Source organism: Anopheles marshallii, chromosome 2 (assembly GCF_943734725.1).
Source record: "Anopheles marshallii chromosome 2, idAnoMarsDA_429_01, whole genome shotgun sequence".
NCBI classification, from domain to species: Eukaryota; Metazoa; Arthropoda; class Insecta; order Diptera; family Culicidae; genus Anopheles; species Anopheles marshallii.
In genome coordinates, this window is record NC_071326.1 from 87,330,370 (window position 1) to 87,341,986 (window position 11,617).

Consider the following 11,617-nt stretch of genomic DNA (forward strand, 5'->3'; position numbering starts at 1 on the left):
TCGTCGCCAGAGCTGCCGGAGTTTTGTTTCGCATGCAGACAAATGCGGCTCGATGCGCGCGTGTAAGATTATCTCACGCGTCCCAGTGGGTCTCATCTCTGCTCATTTGGAAAACCTGCTCACACATATAAGCCGGAGAAAAATCCTCACAGCGAAGCGGTGAATATCCTGGAAGGGATAGGGACTGGAAGGGACACGGGGGCTGGTATCTTTTGCGAACGTTCATTCGACCGGAGGGGGTTTGATTTATTAAATTTAATGAGTGCGATCGTTACCGATTTCCGCGAAACGATGCCAATGATGCTGCGTGCCATGGATGGCTGGTTGAGCCTAGAAACAATATGTTTCCAAGGTGCTCAGCTTGACGAGGACAGGACGAGACTATGGCGTTTGACAGAGGCAACGATTCGCTATGCTGGGATGGGTTCAATATTTTCTGGCATAAAAAATCACACCCATCGATGTACGTTGTCTGACATTTATATTGCTAATGATGGCGTTAAATGGATGGATTTAAAATGGATGGTATTGTAAAATTGTTAGGAAATGTAGATTATTATATAGTGCAAAATTATTTGCGATATTAATATACACATATTAACATAACCGTTAAAAAGGAAAGAAGAGAGACTCAACGAGGAGCAGATCAACAATAAATTAATGGAATACACATAATACTCAATGAAGATTACTGCTGTTTCAGTTGACCATTTTGTGGTCAAAATAGCATAAATTTAGGCATCTCTTATTCCAATTTGCCAATCCTTTTTACCATATGAGCTGTTCAGTTGTATCAATTTTTTAGAAAAAATTCTATCTCATATACAACCAAGGTGTCCATGATCATTGTATCGAAATAGATCAAACATGAAAACATAAATCCCTCTAAAAATGCAATTACTTGTAAAGCTAGCATATCTCTGATAAATATTTTGACCTAAGCAGGAGTGAGCATAATGTATGCGTGACCAGAACGAAAAAATCCTCCTCTATAATGACGATTCAATTGCCGGGATGAGTCAGCTTACTACCCTACCGCAACCTGGCAAAAGGACCGATGCGTCATAATCCCATTGCATAACATATTTTCCAATAGTTTACGGTTGTTCATCCTGCAACCGTTTGTCGCCGTGCTCAACGTATTCTAACTGCGCTCACTGCAGCTCATCAGTTAGCGATGACTGGTTGGGTATAAAAAGAGGGATCATAATTGCTGGTCTGCATACCAAGTACGGTGCGGCCGAGAAGGAACTGACTGAGGTGAAGAGGACACTGATCATCCGCCCAGCAGGGAAGGGATCCTGGGCATAAATCCGATACGCACGTGAACCCATAATTCAATACCCGACCGTAAGGGGTCCCAAAATCACCCGACCATCTCACACGGTATCGGCGCCCGTTAAGCCAGTAAAAGTTCGTTTCGTTTTAGGAATACTTTTTTTGTTGTTGTTGTTGCTCCCATTTCCTTTTTGTGCAACGCACCCGGGGATAAGCAATCATCGGCGACCAATATGGAATGTCATTGTTGTGGAACGAATCACCCATTTCCCGTAGCGCACGTCCTGCGTAATTGATTATGAATTTATGGCACGAGTGATTTGTTGGGCGATAGTAGGGATTGACGACTAGCAGTGAAATAAAAATCGTTTGGCCACGGCTCGATACCGGCAATTGGGTATGACAAGATAGGTGTTTTCGTTCAGCAGCGTACGCCACCCAAACTGGAATGCTATTTAAAGCGGCTGATTAATGCAGCTTGCGACATGTTTGGTCTACAGTACTGAAATGTTTGATGCAGAACTGTTTTAGTTTAAGTCATTCAGTTTAAGTCATGTTAAGGACTAGTTTATGTGATTTCCCTTGAATATCTCCAGTTAACATTCTGCAGCGTTGACGGGTTAGGGGTTTGGTGCTTAGGTCAACAAATGTGACAACGATTTCTTATGACTTCCACGTCCTCTTCAAGTTTTCTGTGAGTATAATCAAGACTGCTAGGAACGTTTGTCGAGTTTGTCATAAAATTCCCAAGTATGTGGTTGATTCCATTTACAAGTTGTGTAACATTTATTAAATGAAAGAGGTTGCTCTAAGTTTCGTTAGTAATACCCAATCACCCATGTCATATGCCGTCTCACGGTGCTTATTACGTTTGAACAGGAACTATGTCCGGAGCATGATAAATGACGCGTCTTAAAGTCATACTTCCATTAATCTCACAAAACAATCTAATCACATCCTCTACCAGCGCCAAACAGATAGCTACAGCAGCACCGCCGGGATTAGATGACGCCGCAGACTAAACGTGTGCCAATATTTACAGAAAAAAGGAATGTCCGCAATTGGATTGACAATCGCCACCGGGACACAATCGGGCCAAAAGACTTCGATGTTTAGTTTGGCCCCTTCAGTTCAAAAGTGCATAAGTCACAGGCAAACACAGTTTTTCTTCGCTCTAAGCGTTGCTCGGCGGAATTGTTTCGTAACGTGCGAGAAAATTGTCACAGGCCGGTTGTAAGACCCGATAGAACCTGGGAACCGTTCAACCAGTCAACGTGACCACGGTCGAATAGCACGACGGAGGGGATTTTTACTGCTGGGTTTCCCTTTTTTACGTAAGCCACACACCCCGGACTCATTTAAGAACCAATTTCCGACACCTTTGTATGGCTTCGACCTCGGCAAACCGCAAAACCCGGGCAAGAGGATCGTTTGGCACGGTTTTCCATTTCAAATTGGTATTTTATTTAAACTCTCGCCCGGTTTCGTGCGGCTTTTATGAGTATCGGTAGACTTTTCTTGAAGGTTTTCCATTTCATTTAACTCATTGGCTCGTTGGCTGATGGTGTTGCATTTCTGCTGGAATTCATACCGTGCTAGAAATATGAGTCGCGTAAGATTGCATTCTTGAAAGGTGCTTATGCTGACAGGAAGGTGTGGTTTCGGTCAAGTCTATACTGAAAGGTTGTACATGAAGAGGACATGAAAAGAACACTTTTAGATTAATTAAATCGAACATTTCCATACCAACGTTACTAGTACTAGAATGTGTATGACAGATTTGTAAATGTAATATGAAACAAATTACAGGAACAGTTGCAATGATACCGTTTGAGTACGTAAAAATGTTACAAAACCCTCTTCTCATGTCCAGACTAAGCGAATGTCCAACTTTGGTGAGAAGCAAACATATGCTCACATCATCAATTACAAACTTAATGTAGTTTCGTTTCGTACAAGGTTTTGGTTTTTTGTTCATTTGTTCTGGGCAGTGGCCACTTACATCCGCAGCGAAGTACATCGTCATTTCGAGAGGGTTTTTACCGCACTTTCAACACACCCGGAAGCCCTCGGAAAAATCGTACGGTGCAAAGGAAATGATTAAACTACAATACAACTGCACTTTCACACGAAGCGCGGGACAGCAAGCAGAACTGCTGGTGATGTCTTGAGAGCGCCCAGTGGAACAACTTCTTTTGAGACACCCTTTTAACCCGCTCGGTTGTTACACTCATTGGTTTTGCTGGTCCGATCGAGCACTGGAGAAAAACAATGTAGTACTATTGCTACTTCTGTTGCAGAATTTTCTTCCAGCGATGAAAAATAGCTCCAAACAGCGAAGGTTTCCTTCGAGGGGTTGTTGTCGTACCAACCAACTCACTCGCAAGACCAGGTGAGATGAAACCAAACGAAACACGTTCTTTTGACGCAGCGAGAACAGTGCGAACGCCGCCTACGCCTGAGGAAAATTAATGATCCTCCCGAAATTATCCGCGGGCTACCATGGGGTAGGAGCAGGGGTTCGAAGTTGGCGCCCATCGTTCAGCATTTTCCACCACCCGGTGACTACTCATTTTCGGTAGCGGAAGGTCGTATTCTTATCACAAATAGTCGCCGCTGGCGAAAAAGTTTGCTCATTGCTCCGGTCCAGCAGCGGCCAGCTAATGATCTGTTGTCGTCTGCGGGAAAACTTTCTAGTTGATTCCGGACCCTTGCGGGTTAGTAATTAAATATGATAATGTTGCCCTACGTCCTTTTTGCAGGCGTTTGCAAACTTTTGCCTTTTCCCGCCTGTCCTTCTGGAGAAGAAATGGTCTTAGAAAATAAAACGAACGCGAGGATATTTTTAAGTGCACCGTTTGTCATCAAAAAGCGTGGCTGATGCAGTAGATTGTTCTTCAAAAGCAGTTTATTGCAATGAAAATCATGTGCTTAGACTTTATGCTATGTGAAATATGAACAAAAACAGGCATAGTGTTCTTAAAACAAGCTACCAGTAAGCCTTTTTTGTCAATTGTACGGAATCAGTATTTGTTAGTATGGTGCATTGCATACATTAAGGCAACATTGCTAACCGTGGGGTGAATGTTTTCCTGAATGTATGCAATTGTTTCGCGTCATAGGCGTTTGTAACTGTTTATAATAATTTGTAATCGGACTCGATATGTTAATCTATCTATTAGTAAATATAGAAATGTTTATAATAATTTTAAGTTCTTTATATTCATAAAGCATGACTTGAACAGCATGACTTTCAGAGTAGCAAAACATATGGTATGATAACAATATAAAACATCGTAAAATAGGTTTGTAATGTAAATTTGTTTATTAATCCATTTTCCACGTTAAAGTCGCTTGAAATATTTCAAATTTGATCAAAGAAAAGTGAGCGGCTCGTTGGACAAGCATGAGCGCTCGTAAAGTACAATTGCATCAAAGCTATTTGGGGATGTAAATGTTGGTGGAGTTCATGTGCCGAGAAGAATTTCACTCTAGCGGCACTAAACGCCACTGATTGCAATTACAAAACATACAGCATTTGGGTTGGTTTGCCTTTTTTGTTGAGTGCTTGGCTGTCTCTTTCAACTGCTCACAATGCGCAACGAGACTTTGGTAATTGCGAGCCATCGATTTGATTTTTTTTTCTCATCCTTGTGTATATGTAAGGGATTTTGCTATTTACTTGTCGAATGCAACCCGCAAACTGCCCTGTTTTACTCTAGAGCGCGCAACATCAAGGATCTTTAACATCTACTGATGACTGGCCCTTTCCTCCCTATCCATGACGAATCGCCAGCAACTAGCGCCACTGTTCAGATCACATCAAGTTTGCACTTCAGCAAGTAGAAAAAAATTCAACTCCCTCCATGCGATCCTGCATAGACTGATGGCAGACAGTTTCTTCCGAATGCTCGCGTAAAGATTTACAGAATTGTGCTAAACGGTCCCACTCATCCCTCCGACCCATACGATTCTGTACGGTTTTGATGAACTACACGAACAGCAATCGGGCCATAATTGAAAAGCATAGTCCGGAAACCTGGAATCAAAACCGCACGCATACCACCCATCAACAAAGCAGCCATTGGATGAACAGAACCGCGCTGAAAAGAAAACTGCAGTAGACTGAGGTTTTTACCGTCTGTCAGTTGGAAAGTGAATGAAAGGCTTTGTGGTGTTTTTAGGCGGTGAGGAAGGAAAATCGATAACTACTTGCCGAAAAATCAGCTCTTCCGTTGGATGTAGTACTTCAGGTACTGAAACGTCGTTAAGCAAGCTGCTAGTGAAGCGAACGTTGCCAGTTCCGCTGTACTCCTTTTTAATCTTCCAGCTAATCGCAACAAACCGGGGTGAGTAAATGTGTGTATGCGTTTAGAGATGATAGAACCGCTAGTTGCAACGGATGTCTGACTTCGAATTGCGAAGTAACTGCCTCATTCAACCGTACCCTACGCAGTACACAAAAGGACAAGCAATTAAACTCACATGCTAGAAACATTCGCACACAGAGCGTGTAATGGTTGTCCGCGTGCGTATTTTGTTCGAATGTACCAACTGAATTTTATCTGTGTTTTGTTTGGATGAGATAGCTTGTGCGGTTTGGCTTCATTGGCATTCAATAAGGTTTCGATTATCGGTTTGAACAACTCTACGATCGGTGGTATCGAAAATGTACTGAACTTCTGGTTGTCAATTGCACGGTAGTTTGGAATCGTGATTTATTTTGCTTTATTCCTTCAATCGTTCTAATGCAGACCCTGATTCTGCATTCTGTTACTGTTCCAATAATTTCAATAAGTGATAAAAAAGAACATATGCAAACTATTATTTGTACTATTATTTTACGGCAGAATGTTTCAAAACACGTTTGCTAGGGCAGTCTATACCGAGTACAGTTGGCACAGAACTGGATCACCTGGAAGGCAAGCCTTTAACGGGTCGTAGTAAATGTATTCCTCCAGGCAAGTTCTCACTCCGGGTTCTCCCTGGAAGCAGTATACATAGCTCGTACAGTCATTCTCTATCGGTAAGTATCCGGTGAAACCCTCAACGCAACCATGGTTGAATTCTCCTGGATCTCCACCGGTTGCGGGAGGAGTCAACTCGATTGACGTTGTTGCCGCTTCCGTTGTCTGGGGAAGTTGGGTGGTTGTAGTTGTCTCATACGTAGGCTGAGGAGGCTTGGAAGTTGTTGTTGGCGCTTCCGTAGTCTGGGGAAGTTGGGTGGTTGTAGTTGTCTCATACGTAGGCTGAGGAGGCTTGGAAGTTGTTGTTGCCGCTTCCGTTGTCTGGGGAAGTTGGGTGGTTGTAGTTGTCTCATACGTAGGCGGAGGAGGCTTGGAAGTTGTTGTTGGCGCTTCCGTAGTTTGAGGAGGTTGGGTGGTTGTAGGCTGGTCTTCCGGAGCATCAGCACATCCTCCATTCTTCTGCTTGACACACAGATGCAGCGTAGACGAGTAGGCATAACCCTTCTTGCAGTTCTCCTCCTTGGCCTTGCTCTTGAAGCACGAGATGTATTTCGTACAGGACTCGGGATGAGCCACACTTCCGAGCAGCGTCTTCGCACACAGATAGTCGTACTGGTTGGAGGACTCCGAGGATTCTTCTCCAGATCCGGTCTCCTCGCTTCCTGGACGAGTGGGCTCCGGCTCTACGGGAGTGGCCTCGGTAGGTGGCTGCTCTTCCGGAGCATCAGCACATCCTCCATTCTTCTGCTTGACACACAGATGCAGCGTAGACGAGTAGGCGTAACCCTTCTTGCAGTTCTCCTCCTTGGCCTTGCTCTTGTAGCACGAGATGTATTTCGTACAGGACTCGGGATGAGCCACACTTCTGAGCAGCGTCTTCGCACACAGATAGTCGTACTGGTTGGAGGACTCCGAGGATTCGTCTCCAGATCCGGTCTCCTCGCTTCCTGGTCGAGTGGGCTCCGGCTCTACGGGAGTGGCCTCGGTAGGTGGCTGCTCTTCCGGAGCATCAGCACATCCTCCATTCTTCTGCTTGACACACAGATGCAGCTTAGACGAGTAGGCGTAACCCTTCTTGCAGTTCTCCTCCTTGGCCTTGCTCTTGTAGCACGAGATGTATTTCGTACAGGACTCGGGATGAGCCACACTTCCGAGCAGCGTCTTCGCACACAGATAGTCGTACTGGTTGGAGGACTCCGAGGATTCGTCTCCAGATCCGGTCTCCTCGCTTCCTGGACGAGTGGGCTCCGGCTCTACGGGAGTGGCCTCGGTAGGTGGCTGCTCTTCCGGAGCATCAGCACATCCTCCATTCTTCTGCTTGACACACAGATGCAGCGTAGACGAGTAGGCGTAACCCTTCTTGCAGTTCTCCTCCTTGGCCTTGCTCTTGTAGCACGAGATGTATTTCGTACAGGACTCGGGATGAGCCACACTTCCGAGCAGCGTCTTCGCACACAGATAGTCGTACTGGTTGGAGGACTCCGAGGATTCGTCTCCAGATCCGGTCTCCTCGCTTCCTGGACGAGTGGGCTCCGGCTCTACGGGAGTGGCCTCGGTAGGTGGCTGCTCTTCCGGAGCATCAGCACATCCTCCATTCTTCTGCTTGACACACAGATGCAGCGTAGACGAGTAGGCGTAACCCTTCTTGCAGTTCTCCTCCTTGGCCTTGCTCTTGTAGCACGAGATGTATTTCGTACAGGACTCGGGATGAGCCACACTTCCGAGCAGCGTCTTCGCACACAGATAGTCGTACTGGTTGGCGGACTCCGAGGATTCGTCTCCAGATCCGGTCTCCTCGCTTCCTGGACGAGTAGGCTCCGGCTCTACGGGAGAGGCCTCGGTAGGTGGCTGCTCTTCCGGAGCATCAGCACATCCTCCATTCTTCTGCTTGACACACAGATGCAGCGTAGACGAGTAGGCGTAACCCTTCTTGCAGTTCTCCTCCTTGGCCTTGCTCTTGTAGCACGAGATGTATTTCGTACAGGACTCGGGATGTGCCACACTTCCGAGCAGCGTCTTCGCACACAGATAGTCGTACTGGTTGGCGGACTCCGAGGATTCTTCTCCAGATCCGGTCTCCTCGCTTCCTGGACGAGTGGGCTCCGGCTCTACGGGAGAGGCCTCGGTAGGTGGTTGCTCTTCCGGAGCATCAGCACATCCTCCATTCTTCTGCTTGACACACAGATGCAGCGTAGACGAGTAGGCGTAACCCTTCTTGCAGTTTGCCTCCTTGGCTTTGCTCTTGTAGCACGAGATGTATTTCGTACAAGACTCGGGATGAGCCACACTTCCGAGCAGCGTCTTCGCACACAGATAGTCGTACTGGTTGGAGGACTCCGAGGATTCGTCTCCAGATCCGGTCTCCTCGCTTCCTGGACGAGTGGGCTCCGGCTCTACGGGAGTGGCCTCGGTAGGTGGCTGCTCTTCCGGAGCATCAGCACATCCTCCATTCTTCTGCTTGACACACAGATGCAGCGTAGACGAGTAGGCGTAACCCTTCTTGCAGTTCTCCTCCTTGGCCTTGCTCTTGTAGCACGAGATGTATTTCGTACAAGACTCGGGATGAGCCACACTTCCGAGCAGCGTCTTCGCACACAGATAGTCGTACTGGTTGGAGGACTCCGAGGATTCGTCTCCAGATCCGGTCTCCTCGCTTCCTGGACGAGTGGGCTCCGGCTCTACGGGAGTGGCCTCGGTAGGTGGCTGCTCTTCCGGAGCATCAGCACATCCTCCATTCTTCTGCTTGACACACAGATGCAGCGTAGACGAGTAGGCGTAACCCTTCTTGCAGTTCTCCTCCTTGGCCTTGTTCTTGTAGCACGAGATGTATTTCGTACAGGACTCGGGATGTGCCACACTTCCGAGCAGCGTCTTCACACACAGATAGTCGTACTGGTTGGCGGACTCCGAGGATTCTTCTCCAGTTCCGGTCTCCTCGCTTCCTGGACGAGTGGGCTCCGGCTCTACGGGAGAGGCCTCGGTAGGTGGTTGCTCTTCCGGAGCATCAGCACATCCTCCATTCTTCTGCTTGACACACAGATGCAGCGTAGACGAGTAGGCGTAACCCTTCTTGCAGTTCTCCTCCTTGGCCTTGCTCTTGTAGCACGAGATGTATTTCGTACAGGACTCGGGATGAGCCACACTTCCGAGCAGCGTCTTCGCACACAGATAGTCGTACTGGTTGGCGGACTCCGAGGATTCTTCTCCAGATCCGGTCTCCTCGCTTCCTGGTCGAGTGGGCTCCGGCTCTACGGGAGTGGCCTCGGTAGGTGGCTGCTCTTCCGGAGCATCAGCACATCCTCCATTCTTCTGCTTGACACACAGATGCAGCGTAGACGAGTAGGCGTAACCCTTCTTGCAGTTTGTCTCCTTGGCTTTGCTCTTGTAGCACGAGATGTATTTCGTACAAGACTCGGGATGAGCCACACTTCCGAGCAGCGTCTTCGCACACAGATAGTCGTACTGGCCGAAGTTCTCTGCAGATTCGTCACTTGATCCAGATGCTTCACTTGATCCTGATTCTTCACTTCCACTTTCATTTGACTGTGGTGAAGTGCTTGGTAGGCTTTCGGTTGTTGATGGTACATCAGGCTGAATGGTACAAGTTACCTTATTTCCAGGAACACAAGTTATAACATCAGCCACGAAAATGAATCCATCTGCACATTGTTCAACAGTTGCCTTCTCCTTATTACAAACAAGATAACGGTCGCATGCATTCGGATGTATGCGCACACCATACAATACCTTCTGGCACAGGTAGTCATACTGGTCATCGTTTTCTTGTGGCTCAGGTTCGGGTACTGGTTCAGGTTGTGGTTCCGGTTCTGGGTTCGATTCAACAGCACATGTAGCTTGTGCTGCTTTCAAACACTTGCCGGTGACGGTGTCGTAGTACTTCTTGTTGTTGCATTCTTTAACCTCCAACAAACCTTTCTTGCACACCAAATACTTGTGACAATCAGTCGCAATGCCGAAGGTTATTCCTTCATCATTTTTGGAACAGCTTCCTGCATTTGATGGTTTCGCAGTCGCTCCACCGATGATTGCTAACAATGCCACTCCTAATGTTACAACAAGTCTCATCTTGTTCGTTTGTCTTGTACTGTCGTTTGATTGTAAGACCAATCGCTTTTATACCAGACCTACCTACATCCTTATCAAACAGTATGTAGTTTATGGGTCTCTGCGATTGACCACTTAGCGATGCAGCTGATCATGACTACGATGAAACAGGGACGTTATCATTCAAATGGTCTTATTTTTTCACTTGGTCAGTGGCGGTCACATAAACGCTTGCGCTTTACACGGTGGCGACATATAACACGCAGTCATTTTATGTCAATTGTCCATATGAATTGGAGGTCCCATAAATGAAGACGGGTAGCAAAATGGACGAGTAGTAGCTTATGTGCAGAAGTAGATCCGGGGAAGAATCATAAATAGGTACGATTGAATTGTGGCGGTGTTATTAGAAGTAAGCTGTTTCATGCCAGTGAAGGTTACGTAGAAGCTAATTTTAGCAGCATTACTCGACCAATAACACATTCATTCAAGTGTCTCAGTAGCCAAATTGACGATAAGCGTAGATTGAGGAAATGACTGTTCGAAATGGTATGTTTCCGTGAATTACATGTTGGATGGCACAATGTTTTTCTCAAACAGACATGAACATAACAACGAAATGACAGATAGGTAGCTCGGTGAATGAGATTCTGAATCAGTCTTTAATGGCTATCCCTTTTAAGTTTTATGATGGTTTAAAAATAACTTCTACACTCCTTTTTATCTACCTCTCGATGATCACTCTTAAAGCACCTTGATTGTGAGCTGTATGACGGTCGAAAATAAATTCAGAACGAGTCTTTATCGGGCACGCCTATGACCATAAGAGTGACTTTGCTTTTTTTTCTAGAAGAATTGGTTGATTATTTGGGAAAAAATTAAAGATGGAATGAGTTTGAAGATATGAAATTCACATTGCATTTTTACCTGATAATCATACCATGATTAAAACACCTTCTTCTTCTCCATCGACACACCAACCTCAGGAGGTCTAGACCTGCCATGGCTTTCTTAGACATTGTTTACTCCCCGCGGGATAGTCAGTCCTGCGTACGGCGGTTTGGTCCGGATGGGATTTTGAGCTGGTGTGAAGACCGGCGCCGCTACCGAAGTCGATATTGTTAAGCGTTTGTTTATTTGTACGTATTACTTTATTGTTAAATAAAACGTTTTCCTTACCATAGTGTTTTCAACTACTGATAAATTCAACCTTAATACTCTCGATCCCTTTATAGTTCAAACTAATTAGTTTCACCTGAGCCACCATCACGTCCACGGTAATCCTGTCCCGGGCACGAAACTTTTCA

At 46.1% G+C, this 11,617-nt stretch overlaps 1 protein-coding gene across 1 annotated transcript; it reads right to left on the minus strand.

Moving 5' to 3' along the window:
• Positions 1-6,158: 6,158 nt before the first annotated feature.
• LOC128708133 (uncharacterized) lies at positions 6,159-10,331 on the minus strand. The gene is made up of 3 exons (XM_053803092.1): positions 7,824-10,331; positions 7,549-7,559; positions 6,159-6,600 (listed from the first exon to the last, which is right to left on the minus strand). Exons 1-3 carry the CDS (start codon positions 10,329-10,331, stop codon positions 6,159-6,161), a joined length of 2,961 nt encoding a protein of 986 aa, XP_053659067.1.
• Between the last annotated feature and the right edge of the window lie 1,286 nt (positions 10,332-11,617).